Source organism: Oreochromis aureus, linkage group 12 (genome assembly GCF_013358895.1).
Source record: "Oreochromis aureus strain Israel breed Guangdong linkage group 12, ZZ_aureus, whole genome shotgun sequence".
Classification (NCBI taxonomy): Eukaryota; Metazoa; Chordata; class Actinopteri; order Cichliformes; family Cichlidae; genus Oreochromis; species Oreochromis aureus.
In genome coordinates this window covers 24,074,240-24,090,790 of record NC_052953.1, presented here as the reverse complement: position 1 = coordinate 24,090,790, position 16,551 = coordinate 24,074,240, and the positions used below count along the sequence as shown (strand labels likewise).

At 42.0% G+C, this 16,551-nt stretch overlaps 1 protein-coding gene across 6 annotated transcripts in view; it reads left to right on the top strand.

Moving 5' to 3' along the window:
• The window catches only part of rtkn (rhotekin), a 55,250-nt gene extending 38,919 nt beyond the window's left edge, over positions 1 to 16,331 (top strand). For 3 of the 6 annotated variants that reach the window (XM_039621182.1, XM_031731745.2, XM_031731748.2), the window contains exons 2-11: positions 5,265 to 5,526; positions 7,275 to 7,328; positions 9,649 to 9,766; positions 10,017 to 10,241; positions 10,411 to 10,505; positions 11,073 to 11,179; positions 11,370 to 11,504; positions 12,446 to 12,611; positions 12,746 to 12,850; positions 13,855 to 16,331. In XM_039621182.1, the coding sequence (XP_039477116.1) occupies positions 5,265 to 5,526; positions 7,275 to 7,328; positions 9,649 to 9,766; positions 10,017 to 10,241; positions 10,411 to 10,505; positions 11,073 to 11,179; positions 11,370 to 11,504; positions 12,446 to 12,611; positions 12,746 to 12,850; positions 13,855 to 14,567 (1,980 nt within the window). In that variant the 3' untranslated portion in view covers positions 14,568 to 16,331. Of the gene's footprint in view, positions 1 to 5,264; positions 5,527 to 7,274; positions 7,329 to 9,648; positions 9,767 to 10,016; positions 10,242 to 10,410; positions 10,506 to 11,072; positions 11,180 to 11,369; positions 11,505 to 12,445; positions 12,612 to 12,745; positions 12,851 to 13,449; positions 13,547 to 13,854 lie in introns of all 6 variants that reach the window. The other 3 variants (XM_039621185.1, XM_039621184.1, XM_039621183.1) reach the window with 3 other exon arrangements.
• The last annotated feature ends 220 nt before the right edge of the window (positions 16,332 to 16,551 follow it).

Below are 16,551 nucleotides of genomic sequence, written 5' to 3'. Positions count from 1 at the left end.
CCAGAGCACATTTGTGTCAGTCTGAAAATCTGTGGCCATAAAGATTGACAGATTGTGGGTGTTTTTGTGAGTGCCTGCGCAAGACCATTTCCCTGTTTTTGTGTGTGTTTCAGTCCTGCTGATGCTATTGTTCACAGTTATCATCATCATCATCACCACCACCTCTTTTAAATCTGCCTCTTTCCCTTTTCTGCTAAGCTTTTTTTCTTTGGCCAGTCAGCTGTGGTGTTTGTTCACAAGGAGTTAAGAGTCAGCAAAGAAAGAAAAGGTGGTATGGTTCAGTGGTCTTAAGAGGAATCATTCTTTGTACTGGTGAAGGATACTCATTCATCCCAGTTTACACAATCGCCTCTGTGTACTCTTATCCCCTTACAGGGTGAGGCAAGCAGGAGGACAATATTTTCTGCTGGTATCATCATTGATTTCTGTGGTATATACTACATGTTTCAGACATCCCACGCTTCACTGCGAACATGCTAGGGATGCAGTAATCTAACAAGACTACAGGGTCCACACTACAGCTACGCTGGCAGCTCTGTGAGTCTGCGCGTGGGCAGAGCGGTCACTGAATATTAGCATTAGCGCTCTAACATGTTTACACTGACCGTTAGATATGCTCAACATATGTGTGTAGCATTTTAGCATAATTAAGCAGACGGATTCATCCTGTTACCTGTGAACATTCTTCCCGACCTAGTATTAACTGTTCCTCCTGCCCTGCGTGACTTTCACCCACAGGCTGTTATTATTATGTAATAACCCTAACCCCTAGGTCTAATCCCACGCTTTAACTACGGCCGTCTGGCCTGTGTAGAGTTAGAGGTTAGAGGTCAAGGGTCAGCGATCTGAACAGGAAAGGCTATTCACGCAGAACAGCACATCGTAAACAAACCATTACACACCATCTGCAGCGGCGTCAAATCCCGGAGCAGCGCGTGTGTCTGTGCTTGTTTGTGTAGGTGTGCGTGTTGGTGTCTCTGTGATCACACCCACAGACACGCAAGTGAGGATCAACACAGCCAGACGGGGACATAGAGGTGACAGAAAGTGACCATCTGGTAGCCACTGAGGCATCAAATTACCTGCTGAAAGGTTACATTAGCATTATGCATATACTGTGTGTGCCATAATGACACTTTTAAATAGTTCCATTATCGAACAATTATCTGCAACCCGGCAGAGTTACAATCTGAGGAAAAACAATTTGTGGTTTAAATGAAATATTTAGACAGGAAGGACTGCCATGAAATTTGGCACAGATGATTTGATGAACCCTGTAAACATCACTGATAACCAAATCTATCTACAAAGGGCTAGCAGCAGGTCACACTTTACACTGGCCTTTATTAAATATCTTATCATCTGGAGGACAAATTAGCACGTTCATGACAAATCCTGTTGTTTTGAACATGGAGAGTGTTTTCCTCTAATACCGCAATCAGATTGATTTCTGTGGTTTTGAGAAAAATGTGTCACCCACTAGAGCCAGCAGCTTTGTGTGGCTGGATACATAATTCTGGTGCGCATACTTTTGTCTCCCTTGGGGTCATTTTTAATCACTCTGGTGATTCCCTTGATGTTTTGTTTGGGGTGTATAACAAGTAAAAATTCCTATTTATGTGCTCAGGTTGACTAAATACTATAATACTAAATGATTTCCCATCTGTTTCAGCTTTGCTTTGCATCAGGCTCTTGGTCTTTTCCTCTGCGCACATTAGCAAACATGAGCGTCTTAAACTGAGATACATTACACAGCAAACTTTATGCTTTCTTAGGGTTGGCATGCTGGTAGCATTTAGCCCTAAGCACCACTAAACCTCACAGAGCTTCTGCCATAAGCATAGACTCAGCATAACATTGTTGCTACACATACCTTTACAACATCTAAATGGCCAACCTCTTAATTATGAGATTTTCTTCCTTTAACCATTAAGCTTTGAAAAGACTCTCATGTCTTCATTCATGTTTCTTCTTTTTCCCCTCTTCACTCCTGCTCATTCACTGAGCTTTCTGCTTAATTACCTCTACAGCAGAGTTGTTATATAAACAAGCACCTTTTTCCTCTTGCCAAATCTTTGTCTCTTTAGCTGCCACTTTTGTTTTCCATCAACCCTTCAGTTTTTCGTCATTCTTGCTCATCTTCCTCACCGGGATCCTTTGTACCTAACCTCTTGAAAATATAATCAAATTTTTGGTTACTTTTGTTCTTTCTTTTCTCAGTTCTTGCAGCTCCCTTTCAGAGTTTCCTCTCTTCTCCTCTCGTCCTCCACCCACACCTTTCACCCTGTCAACACGTATCTCCTCCTTTTGTCTCTGTTCCTCTTTTCTGCTGTTTTCCTCAAGATTCTCCCTGTTTCCTCTGACAGCTCCGCTTCCCGTCTGTGTCTCTGCTTGATACTCAGCATGCCCTGCATCCCTGTCGCCTAACCGCCCTTCCTTCATCTTCGTTCTTTCTTCTGTCCATGCTGCCATCATCACAGGCAGTCAGAAATGCCCACTGGTCTAACACCTGCCGCTCTGAACACACAGCGTGAGTTTGCGAGGTTGTGTTTGTCCACGCCTCTGAGTATTTATGAAAGATCATGAAAAGAAAATGAGTTTAATGTCGATTCGTTATGGCATGTGTGTATGACTGTGTTGTTAAGTGTTGAACTCAGTCTGTTTTCTGTACCTTACTGGCCTGACGTAGAGCCAGACTTCTGGATTAGACGTGGATCTAGGCTGCTTGAATTCTATTCTGAGATCCCCAGAAGGAAAAGCCTGTTAAATTAGCAGCTATAAATACAGGACTTCCTCCCAGCAGGTCACTCTAAGACCTACTGCACTGACCTGGACTATGATGACAATTTCTTTGCTCCCTATGCATGTGTGAGTGTGTGTTTTTTATGGGAGTGTATGCATTCTTGAGAGTTGTCCAGGCAGGCTTACGTCTAGTGCTGCATGTGTGGTTTGTGGCATTACTGCTAACAAGGACATTGGGCTTTCACTCTTTGAGAGTCACTCCAACTTTCTCTTTTCTTTTTTCCTTTTTCTTGCTTTACCCACATAACATAAAAAAAAGATCCAGTAATTTTATCACTAACTTAGTCATTGCCTGCATTCACATATAACCTGTAACCTGTAGCACATGATAAATAAGTGAAATGTCTACATTAGGCATCTCAAGCATCAAGAAAATTCTGTTACATGTAGCTTGTGTCATGGAAAGTTTGGCATAAAATTTCACATTTTACTATAAATTCTTTTGTTTTTCACATGCATTTTTAATGCCATGTATAGTATTGAGGCGCACTCCCTTTTTAAAGTGGTCCTGGGCAATAGTTCTTTCAGCTATTTGTTTATTTTCAATCCAGTATCTCACAAAAGTGAGTACACCCCTCATATTTTTGTTAATATTTTGTTATATCTTTTCATGGGACAACACTTTGATACAATGTAAAGTCAGTGTACAGCTTGTATAACAGTGTAAATTTGCTGTCCCCTCTAAATAACTCAACACACAGTCATTATTGCCTAAACCGCTGCAAAGTAAATGCTCATCAAACAGTGCTTGACCTTGAAAATTAAAATTTCGTCTTGTACCTCAGAGTCATCCAGTAGATAACTGTTATGTTTATACTGTTGTTATAATTTGATCACCTTGATTTTTGCAGTCAAGAGTGCTGTAATTGTTTTGGGGGCAGTGAAAGCGTTTATTTAATGACGGGGGCTATTTGTTTAGCTACGTTGTGTTTAACAGCTGCAGTGTAGATTTTGCATGACTCTAGAGTGATCATTATCTCACTGCTGTGCCTGATAATTCTTCTGCTAGAGTGTTTCTGCTGAGAAATCTCACATTCATCCCTTTTTAATGTGATATCCTGTTATTGTAGCAAGTAAGCAGCAAGTACTGCTGGAGTGCTTATGACAGACAGTGTTTTTGGTGGTTTCTTCTAGGCAAGGAGTTATTTAATTCATGTATGATTTATAATTTCTAGTATAGCTTTCACCACCATGCAGAAACAATGTGGTCATATCCTAAGAAGCATTTATTTCAGTGCAGCGGTTAATCACAAAAAACCTCAGGTTGTAGTGCAGTCCAGCGAGAATCTGTGTCCAAATGTAAACTTTCCCATTGAAATCAAATTCATTCCCCTCCTGCTGGCTCTCTGCTGAACAAAAGTGACTCATTCTTAAAGAGAGAAAGAGAGAGAGAGAGAGCCAGGTAGAAAGGAGAAAGAGCATGTGGAGGACAAGAAAGAAAAGCCAATTGAGGACGGCGGAGTGGAACGGATGGGGTGTAAGAGGAGGTGAATGTATAAAAGCTTAAATGAAAAGAATAAAAAATTCATAGGAATCAGACAGAGAGAGAAGATAAATGAGTAATATTGGAGTAGCGGAGGAAGGACGAGACATTTATCAGGCAGAGAGAGGGCTCGGAGCATTAGAGGTTATATTTGAGGACAGCGGATTCTTGTTAATGTATCGCGGGAGATGGCGAGCAGACACGCTCTCACACACGTGCTTCAGCGGTCAGGGAGAGGTTAAACCTAATTTTTAAACAATAATAATAATAATAACAGATTTAAAGATAACCTTATTGTTCTATACTTCTTCACTGGAATTTACACAAATGCTTTTGCAGGCAGGGTGGATTAGCATGAACCCTTAAGCTTAGTCAAACTTTTCTTTTTCTTGAGCTTCGTTTGATTCCTGCATTTATTTTTGTGTTTGTGAATTCTTGCGACTACTGTATATCTACGTTGTGTTTTCATTTCTGAGCAAAGTTAAAGTTTGGGGGTTTATTTTGATAGTGCGGTGCTGTTTTTTCTTTGGGAAATCTGTTTGAAATCAGTTTAAAATTGCAAAGTACGCATGTGCACATTTGAGTATCTGGGGGTTTTCATTCGGGACACAGACTTTCAGTGTTTGACGACTTCATTCTTTATCTCCCAACTTGAGAGTTACTGCTCCGTCTGTGTGAGTGTATGCCAAGTGAATTTGCACTAAATGTTTCAACATGGACGTGTCTGCTCAGCAGGGGTGTGGGCTCATTGTTAAGGGGGCTAAAGGCCATGCACACACATACACAAACTAATGCAAACAGACTCTTTGCTTGATGTTGACATTTCTAACCCTTTTTGTGCCTTCATTTCTCCCAAAAACATCTTTTTTTAAAATGTCTATCAGTGAGAAGAATCTATTGTGTACCTCACTTTCAAATGGGTCTTCATTACTCATAAATACCTGTTGTCCCGCTCTCGCCCCTGCTCTCGTCTTTGCAGGACAGCGACATTCAGAAGAAGATTGATCATGAGATCCGAATGCGTGATGGAGCCTGCAAGCTCCTGGCTGCCTGCTCCCAAAAAGACCAGGCTTTGGAAGCGGCAAAAAGTCTACAGACGTGCAGCACTCGTATCATGGCCTACATGTCAGAACTGCAGAGGATGAAGGAGGCTCAGGTCATGCAGAAAGTCACACGCAGATCATCAGATGCAGGGCCGATGGACGACAGGCTACCATGTAAAGGAAAAGTCGCCATCTCAGGTAAGAAATAAACAGAAACGTTTATTTCTGAGAGAAAAGTGATTGGAGAAGGTTCAGGGCGGAAATTTTCCCAGCATTTTTGGAAGATTTTGAGAAAGCTTTTAAAGTTATTTTATCATTTAAATGTGGCACTGTTGTTGCCAAGAGACTGTGACCAGCAGTAAAAGGAGGAAATGGATCAAATTTAAGCTTCCTCTTATTGCTGTAATTTAATGCCGAGCTGCTCTCATCAGCCTTTAATAGCGGATGTTTCAGTTTTGAATTACTTTGTACTTTCTGACTTGCTGCTGTCCACCACATTAATGAAAGATCACTCTGGAGATCAAGACAGTCAGATCAAATTTTACTGTCATTTTGTCTACTTGTAGAATGCAATGTAAGTAAACAAAGACATTTTGAAAAGCATTATTGTAATGATTTACACTTTCACCCAGCAAGCGAATGAGCCGTGGTTCAGTCACGGGATGGGGCACAAATGCCTTTGCAGTTGCGTCAGGAAGGGTAAAAATCTGCCAAATCAAGCATGCGGTGCTACCTGCTGTGGTGACCCTTTGTGAATAAGGGAGCAGCCAAAAGAAGCTTATTAGGATGCTTAAGAATAAAAATCCTCCATATATTTACTCTTAAACTCTGTGACAATAAAACTGCATTATTCCCAGTAAACCGGGGCTTCATGCAGCCCCTCGGCTCATCAGTTCAGTTCTGTCTGGAACAAGTTATTTTAGCTCCTGTCGCTTTAAGGCTCCCTGCCATAAAATTCCACATTCTTCTGACTGGCAGTCCTTCATAAATGGAAGATTTGAACAGCAGGTGAATTTTCTGTGCACATTTGGAGCTGTGAGATGACCGTATTAGCGACATCCTCTTTCTTTTATGTCATTTAAACCCAAAAACTTGTCTGCAGCTGAGCGCTTAGTGCAACCTGAAGTTTGCACTAGTGATTGGTGCCTTGTTTGCAACTTGGTTAATATGAGCATTCGTTGTTATTGCAGGATATTTACAGTCATGTGGCAAAGAAACTCCCATGATTCAGTAGCTTGTGGAATCACTTTTAGCAATCCTGTTCTTTCTTATACAGCTTTGTGTTTTTCTCCTGACAACACTTCCAAATGAGCTATACCTGTTTAGTCTTTCTCTAATTTTACTGTTGTGAACTTTGACATTTAAGATGTTAACTGTAGCCTGTAGAGTCTGAGATGCAACTCTTAGGTGTTTTTCAGTTTCTATCATCATTGCATAGTCTGACCTTGGGGTGAATTTGCTGGGACGTGCACTCCTGGGAAGGCTCCAGACCTGCGAACTGTCTAAACTTCTGTTTTCATAGAGACATCTACACTTGCTGATGGTTAACTAATCAACTGCATTTGATTAGCAGCACCTGACTGCTACTTATCCTCCTAATTCGTATGAAAGCAGCAAGGCTATACTTTATTTTTCACAGGACTATTGAGGGTCCTGTGAAAGCTTTCTTTTTCACATGACTATAAAGAAAGGCATAATTGGTCCTCTGTAATGAGATGTGAGACTGATATTATATGTGTGTTTGGGGGTTAATGACTGCTCTGTGGCATGTCTGGTTCCCAGCTGGAGACCATGCTAAACACACACAATCAGTGAATATCTGTGGTTCCTTTTGCCAGGGACTGAAAAGAGAACAGGCATGAATAAAAACACACTGACACACAGAGATACACATATCAGGTGATCAGCATTTGTGTTGTCTAATCTTCAGCCTGTTGTCTTTACAGATCTTCGGATCCCTCTCATGTGGAAAGACACGGAGTACTTCAAGAACAAAGGAGGTGAGAAGTCACGTCTGTGAGTGTGTGAAGAAAGTCATTGATGGCTTATGAATGATTTATACTTCCAGTATTTATTAATATTAAGCTTCTGTGGAAAGTAGCCCTCGGTTGCTTCCGCGATTGTATCTGAAATCCTTGAAATAACGGGGCGGGGAGATTCATTGAGACTCTAGAATGAAAATTACCTTTTATTTCTCGCTTTCGGGTGAAAACGCTTACATGGACGGATTGCGGTATGACATTTTCTCTGCTCTGTACCCATTTTTACACCCCAGACTCCAGACAGTGTGGCAAAAATCCATCTGCACAAAGTTGCCCTTTCTCACATCCAGCACACAACAGGAGGCTCTGTGTCAGATGAATTCTCAGCACTAGAAATATGCTATTTGCTGCTTTACTCAATGGGTTGTGTATGGACCACACACTCACTCACTGTGATTTCTCTAGTCAGTGATCTACCCAGTTCTCACATGGGCTCAATCAGACATTAATTACTAGACTACTTACTGGGGGAGTTCACACAGTGATGGCTGTTTAATTTCCAATTCAACTGATTCATTTAATATTGCCTAGAAACATTCAGGGCTGCAATGCATGTGCGAAAACAACTTTAGTCGCAGCTGTTAGAGATGATCTTCACACTCATTGGGAGCTTTTTTTTTTTCTTTTTTTTTTAGCTTTATCTCTCTATTTTACTCCTGGAAGCACAACTTGACCCACTGTCCTGTCTAGATTGCTTTGCCTCCTGGCTATTACAAAGAATCACGAAGGCAATGAAGCGCTTCATCCTTAGTAGGGATGGGAGAACTGTAAGCCAAAAACAAATAAAATCTGTGGTGCGTTTAAGGATCCACTCTAGTTTTCTGTCTTGTGGAATATTCCTGTGAACCTGCTCGTATTAAATTGTCTTTGTGGTAAAATTCAATAGAGCGCTGAGAATCTAACAATGGAATTTTTTTTATATTGGCCATTTTCTATCCCACCTGCTCTAGATAAATTTAATGTGTGTTAACCTCCATACCGTCATTATAATAGTCTCAGTGCTCAGCCTCTCCCTTGGCAACTCGAATGGAATTAATCTGCATGACCTGTGCATGGAAATGAACTCTTGAGACAGGTAGTAGTCTCTTAACAAAGCTTAATGAGGCTGTAAGTCAAGGTCATTAAGCACACAGAGACATAAACTGAGGCAAGGAGGAGCAAAGTGTGTTCCTTTCTCATTTGTCCAGTCAGATTTTAGTGAGGAATGTTGATTTCATACTTGGAATAGTAATTGCACAATGAAGTGTGGGACATTAGGTGTCAATGTGCCGAAGACATGGAAGTGCGAGTAGAACGTACCAGTGCCAGTTATAAATAATACAAGATTATCCCCAATATGAGGTTGTGCAGTGAAGGTGCGATCATAGGGTTCTGGGAAACTTGGGAAATTCAAATTTTCCAATCTTTTCTTTAATGTCAAGTCCTTGCTCACCTCTAGACCAATTTCAGTGCTGCTGCTATTTCAAAATTGTATCGTGTAAGCTCGTTTAGTTCCCAGAGGCACTCGTGCCTCTTCGGTGCACACTGGATCTCCTCTAGTGTGTCAGAGCGACAACCCATCCACTTGAATTTTATTTTTGAAACGTGGACATCGCTCAGACGCCTCAGTGGACACAGCCCCAGGAATTTGACAAAAAAAAAACAAAACACTCATGTGCTACTCTTAATAATTCGGCACTTCTTTTCTTACAGAAAACTACTGTTTGGTCTTGCTGATCTTTGGCGATCATTCAAAACAACAAACTGTTCTTTCTCAAAATAGTGGCAACACTGAAATCAGTGTAGCAGTGTACAAGAAGGTGACCTTTAAGTGGAGATTGGTCAAATTTTGATTTCTATGGGTAGATTCCTGGAACTTTCTAATAAACTGCTCGAGAAGAAGAGATTAGGCCTGTCTGCCCCGAGTCTGTCTGCTCCATCTGTTGTAGTTTCTTTCATAATTTCTCACTGGTGTTATGGAAATGATGGTTTTCTTAGACACAAAGATTTCAGGGTTTATCTATAATCACAGTGAAACCTGCCCTAAAATATAATCTTCACATACACAAAGACTCCTGTAGTTTAGTTTCAAAATACTGTTCAGTATTTCCCAGGAATTCTTAGCACAGCTGACCATTAAACTGAAACCAACAGTTTAATGTTTGCTGCATTGCCATTTTGGCATTGATTTTTAAAGTGATGCAAGTGAATGAAAGCTGCTGACGTGTTTCAAAACTGCACTGTTATGTAGAAGCGTTTCCTCTTCTTCTCTTCTGACTTTCTACATTTTCATTCGTAGAGCTTCATCGATGTGCGGTGTTCTGCCTGCTGCAGCTGGGAGAAGAAATCTTTGATACAGACATGGTGATAGTAGACCGGACACTCACCGATATTTGCTTTGACAACACTATCGTATTGTGAGTCACCCGTCAGTCCTATAACCGAACAGCCATATAATCTGTCACGATCACAGAAGACTGTAGTAAAACCAGTAGTCTAACATTGTATTAATATGGTTTTGTGTGTAACGTTGTGCATCCAAAGTTGAACAATTAGTAACTAACACATCCAGCACACAACAGGAGGCTCTGTGTCAGATTAATAACTTAGTTACTCTTCTAAAATGACCCTTACAGAGATGGTGATGATGAGCATTTTCTCTTGCAGTAGTGAAGCCAGCCCAGGTTTTGAGCTACGGGTTGAGTTGTATAGCTGCTGCTCAGAGGACGACTATTCGGCAGGGAGCACACCAAGGAAACTGGCTAGCAAGCTGAGCTCTTCACTGGGTCGATCAGCTGGGAAGAAACTCCGGGCAGCCATGGAGCCCGGACCATGTAGTCCCGTAAGCAACGGAGGGGGAGCCCCTCTCCTGCTGCCAGTTCCCTCTGTACCGTAAGTTTAGCTTCATATAATATCTATAGTTTTTATACAAAAACAGAAAATGGATTGGAAATAACTTGTAATTTCAGAGAGCAGATATTTATTGAGACCATCGCTCACTGCAAACATGCATACTCAAACACCAAATTAAATTCTTCTCTTCACTCTTGTGTGTTGACAGGGGCCCGAAGTACCACCTCTTAGCCCACACCACACTGTCACTGTCACACGTCCAGGACAGCTTTCGCACGCATGACCTCATCATTTCAGGCAACGGTGAGTGGCAGCCACCATCAATCTGTGTCCTCGCCATCTTTCTGCTTTCTCTGCCAAATCGGCCATCTGTCTATTTTTCGTCTTTCTCTCACTCGTCACCGCCTCACTTCTTCGCCCGGCATTCTGATCATTTCCTTTACACCAGCATATGGTGCAGCTTTGCCTCCTCCTCTTTTCCTCCTCTGTCCTCCCACTTTCTCTGACAGGCAGCCATTGTCAAGGTCACAGTAATAAAGGCTGCGCTAGTGAGGTGACTGCTGTGTAAAGCTGTAATGATGCTGGATAACAAGGGTCCAGACCCTAACACAGACAGGCCTCTAGTGTTTTATTCATTGGCCCTTCAGCCTGCTGTAAAGTTTCACTGCCAAACTGCATGACACTCCCTGCAGCTGCCAGCCTTTTATACCCTAGTGTGTGTTAAAGGGGAGGCGGTGTGAGGACGCAGTGTGTGTCTGCTTGTGTGTGTGGATGCATGTTTCTGTGTGGAATTTTAATGGCATGGGAATATTTTTATTTATTTATTGATAGTGTTTATTTTTTCCCCATCCATCTACTCCCTCCCTGCAGAAGAGTGTTCGTACTGGCTGCCACTCTATGGCAGTATGTGTTGCCGCCTCGCAGCTCAGCCTCACTGTATGACCCAACAGATGATGAGCGGGTGCTTGAAAGTTAAGGTAAGCTGGCAAGCCTGCAGATGTGCATTGATGCGAGCTATTCCTCCAAGGGTTGTGCTAGATTTTTTGCCATATGTCCACACTTTTTTTTCTTTTTCTCCCCTAACATTCCTGTTCTCTCAATCTCATGTTGTCTTCTCTCTTTGTGTGCGTATTTTCTTCTCCTTTATTCCATTTTTTCTTTACCTAGCAGCAGTGTGGAGGTGACCCTCAGAGTTGGACAAAAGTTCACGCCGTTCTCAAAGGAACAAGCCTTTTCTGCTACTACCGGCAAGAAGATGTGGAGGCTAACGTTGAGCCAGCTTTCACTATTGGCATCAACAAGGTCAGCAAAGAAATCTGAAAGGCAGGATATTATCTCTTTGAGCTCGATCCAGCCTTAGAGAAGCAGTAGCTGCATATTTTTGGTAACACCTAAGGCATCAGAATAGATGGTAAGAAAACAGGCTTGTGGATTACCACACGTTTAAATAACAAGCTCACTGGTCGACTCTGAGCCTAAAGAGAAAATTTAGCTCTTTTCTTTGCAGCGGTTCTCAAGCTTTATTTTAAAAAGCCGCCCAGAGCTGTCAGAATCGAGCTCCATTGAGTTCATGAGTACCAAACTGCGGTTGTGTTTGTTACCTTTTGAGGTGTGACTGTAGAAAAGTTCATCAGGCCTGTAAAGGCACATTTCTTCTGCTCAAAGCTTTCTACACGCAGGGAGACCCCTCTATCCAATTGGAAGTCATAATTCTCTCATGCCATCATTTTTCCCTGCATCAAATAAAGATCAGTCAGCTGGCCAGTCATGCTCTCAATCATCTCATTTCCTGTGTCTTTAAGAGTCGATTCCTAGACTTCACAATCTTTCTGTAGTGACGCACTCCGTCTTTTGTGTCCTCTGACCTTGAGCATGCTGATAACCTAAAGCCAAGTCAATCAGATCAGGTCTGTACGGTCTTTTGTGCGGCTCACATGAAGAGACAGAAAGAGGGAGCGCGGCATGGCAAAGGCATGAACAGGGCAACACTGCCATCTAGTGGTCATAGCCATACCTAGACATATTTAGAGTACAGCAAGTTATGGGAATTGGGAGTCAGCATCCTTTTGTTGGATAATTGCTGGAGGGAAATGGTTTGGAAGAGCACTAACTGGTGACTTTATTAATGAGGGCTTATTTTCAGCAGAGACTTATTCATTCAACCACACTGTACTGCCATTCATTCTCTGCTGTAGGCATTTTTATGGTAGATGATTGTATTCTTTGTCACTCCTGTGTTTCAGGAGACCAGAATACGTGCATCAGAGAAAGACCCTCTCAGTAAAGTTCAGAATATCTGCATCAGTAACCATTACGGAGGGGAGGAGGTTACGCACACTGTGACCACAGACGGCCGCGAGGAGACACACCGCTGGATGGAAGCCTTTTGGCAACATTTCTATGATATGAGTAGGTCCTCATGTGTCATTTAAACCCACAACATGTGGACGTTTAACATATGTTTTAAAGGACATCATATAGTGCTGTATATTCTCCATTTGCTGCTTGATTTGTTGATGGTGACGTTTGTCTCCAATGTACAGGCCAGTGGAAACAATGCTGTGACGACTTAATGAAAATTGAACTTCCGTCGCCACGAAAACCAGCTCCTATCACACCAAAACAAGGCTCTTTGTATCATGAAATGGGTAAGAGTTCTCCTTGTATCAAGGTGTTTTTTGGTCACTTATGACCTAATGTGAAAAATAAAGCAGGGAATCAAAACACCGTGCCTGCATTGCATGTGGCTGTGTTGAATTTCTGTTTCTTGAGTGCACGTGCATCAAAGATGCTGTCAATTACATTTTCCTATCCAATTTCTCAAACTCACTCTCTGCTTCACTTCTCTGTGCTCTAAATAGAAGGGTTCTTATCTCTGACGTGCTGACTAACTTGTCTTCTGTTTCTCTATTCCTCTTTTTCCTTTTCACATTCCTTTGTCATATCTATCCATCCTCGCCATTTCCTGTTCTGCATTTTCCTTATTTCCATATGAAATAATGTAACATTCATTTCATCACACTTTTCATAAACTTTCACCGTTCATTGTAATGGTTGAATTATCTTGATGCATGAATGAAATCTTTCTTTGTTTTCCCATCACTCCTGTTTGAATGAGCATGCATCCTTTTCCTTTTTTTGTCATGTCCATTAAAAATGCCAAACTACCAACTTTTCCCTCATCCCCCTCTCTGCTCTATCCCAACTCTCTCACCAACTTCCCTGTTGATTTTCCTAACCCTGGCAGCTCCTCTTGCCACACCCTCCTGTGAGGGTCTTCTGCTGCAGGATAACGCTGTGTCTGCTGAGATTCGTGCTCTGCTCTCATCCTATTACAACGACAGGTGAAGTAACAGGACTAGGACTTAACATGAATTGGTTTGTGGTAAATGTTGCAATCCCAAGAGGCTGGACTCTGCATTCTGAATAGAATTATGCAGTACTGTAATCTGCATGAATTGGAAAGATGTCATGAATACACTCAAAATGTTAAAAATATCCTACAGTAATTGCTATCTTTAGCACTTGTTCTAAAAAAAAAAAACCCTGCAATTTAGATTTAATCCCAGGAAAAACTGATCAGTCTGTAAAACTGGTCTCAGGTTTACTCCATGGCGGCATACTAATAAGATTCGCTGCTTTTCTCTTGCAGTTATTGAGTCATCTGATGACCTCAGCAGCACCGTGTCAGACATCCTGGCTCGGAGAATGCAGGAGCTGGAGCTCCGTAGCCAGCTAGGCACCTCTCCCACCTGGATGTCTGCTTTTGAGGAGAGCACTGCCAGATGTACTGGTCGCTCTCGTCACTGTACTCGCATGTCTGGCCACAGCCCCTGCACCCCTCATCGACTGCCTCGGAGTCCTGTGAGTCCTCACCGCTGCCCTCAGCTCGGCCTGCTGTCTTCAGACGCAAGTCTGACCTCAGATAGCGACAGCCACTGTAGCACCAGTCCCTGCTCTCACCACCACGGCTGGCCTGAACCTACTTCCAGCTACTCTCTTTTGTCGTCTTCCCCCTCACGTCTGAGGCCACGCACTCTTTCTCTGGATGCTAAGCTCAGCACCCTTCGAGGGAGAGGGTACGGAGGTGGAGGGACCTTCCAGTGTTCCTGCCAGCCGCCTCCCTCGTCCCTGCTTGCTCCTCTCCCCATCTCCAGTTGCTCCCCCCGGTCACAGCACAGCACACAAACCACGCTATCCTGCTCCAGCTCCACCTCAAGCAACAGCTCCAGCAACAGTGAGGGCAGCCACAGCCCAGAGTCATCAGAGGGAGGCCCCTTCTCTAGGCCCTCCCCAGCTCGACGCAGCCTAAGAAACCTCAGGGCCAGACTTGATCCTCGTAACTGGCTCCAGAGTCAGGTGTAAACTTCATTTCTGACAGTTTCTTTATTTTTTTTGCTTGCCTAAAGGCAACAGTGCTTATTAAACCACGGTTTAACTAGCTTAACACACGTGAACCAAACTCAGGCAATCTGCGATGCCACATGCACACCCTGAGAAGGATGCCTCCAGCCTGCCTCTTGGTGGAGGACGAGCCATGGAAGACCCTTCTTGGGCAAACTGGAATGTCTTCTAACACAAAAGACAGGTGACAATCACTGCAGGAGTCTCTGACATTTGCTCGGTTGCCACAGTGTTTCAAAACAGTCCATAAGTAATTGGGAGGTACTCTGCTTGCTTTGAGAATTGATGGTAATGCTGCTTGGAAGAAGGTGATGCTAACAGATAAGGACATGCTCAAATTCATGCCACACTAGGTCTACTTTCTGTCTTTGAAAATCTGATTTTGAAACTGGAAAAAATAATAACAAACTAAAAAACAAAACAAAAAAAACACAGTTTTTTGTCTGCACAAGTGATCCTGGCCACTCAAACATGGCCATGTCTGTTAATGCACTAGTCGTATTTTGACTGGATGTTTCCTGTTATGTTCGAAAAGTTTGCAGTGTTTGCAGTATAGAAGCCAGTTAGCATGAGGTAATATGAACACGCAAGACAAACAGGTAAAACCAGTCAAGATTTTTCCAATATTAGAGACTGCTATGTGTAGAGGGAAGGGTTATTTGTCGCCTGTACTGTGATACTTGTTTCAGTCTACTTATTATTCATGCTATTTGTGGGGTCTCCCAGAACGACTATGCACCATTTTTGTTTTCATGCATGTTTTGACTGGCAGTTAAAATATTTCTTTGTCAGATCATTTCAAATGACCCTGCAAGTGCTCATACTTACTGTACTGGTTATGACTGTGATCTCTTCAGGGTAAAAAAAATCTGTGCTCTGCTCTTATCTGCACACTATTGACGGGCTGCCATCAGACTAAGTAATAGATTTGTATGCACACAGTGCAACTCCTAAGCAAACTGATTATAACCAAAGCTCAATTATTATTGAAAACCCAAGCCATACTAATCTGCAGCTTTATTTGTTTTCAGTTTCCAATCCTGCCGTCCAGCGATTTATTATCACGCGACAAAGAAAGAAAACTGATTTAATCTTGGCGAAATTCTAAAAAACATTCTAAAGAAACGTGTGCTTACATGAACTCTAGACAGTCACCTTTTTAATGATTCGTTAACACTGCCGCCCATTTGTTGTTACATTTTTGCTAGTTAGACAGCTCAGAGCAGTTACTTCTTCTTACAGGAAAACTGAGTTAAAACCTTATAGGGTTGGTGTTGTCAGTGCAGTAAAGCTTTGCCTCTTTTTTTCCCCGTTTCCGTGTTTATTGTGGACTCTGGAAGCCGTTGCCCTCTTGGGGACTCAGAACTCGAACCATTTTTACTAAGATCTGTTGTACGCTGAACGACAGCATTTGTTACTGTAAATTAATTTTTATAAGTTAACAAATAAACCTCCTGTATTTGTTTTTGGGTTTTTTTTGTTACATTACTGAATTTGTTATAAATGCAGCTGTGTTGATATTTGATGATCATAATATTAGATAACGTGCAGATCTTTTAACTGTCACAGATAACATTGAATGTTATAACCTTGGCGGAGTTTCCCGTGTTGGCAGGCTTCGTGTTCTGCATGTATGCCATCCTCGGAGGTGAACTGAAAACGAGAAATGTGGAAATCTCGTGTTGAAATAATATAACATTAAATAAATGTTTTATCAATTAAAAATCGTCTTCTTTTCTTATGTATCCAAATTAACATGTTCTATACATATTTTTATGTGTACATTTTTATGGTGAAATTCTTTAGTAATGCATTGAACTTAAAAATAAAATCTGATATTTCTGTTAGAAGGTTAAATCATCCTACTTTTCTTAACTTTTCAAACTAAAAGCCCCCCAAATTAAACCCTTTCCATGCATTGAGAGAGGTTTCCATCAGATTAGAA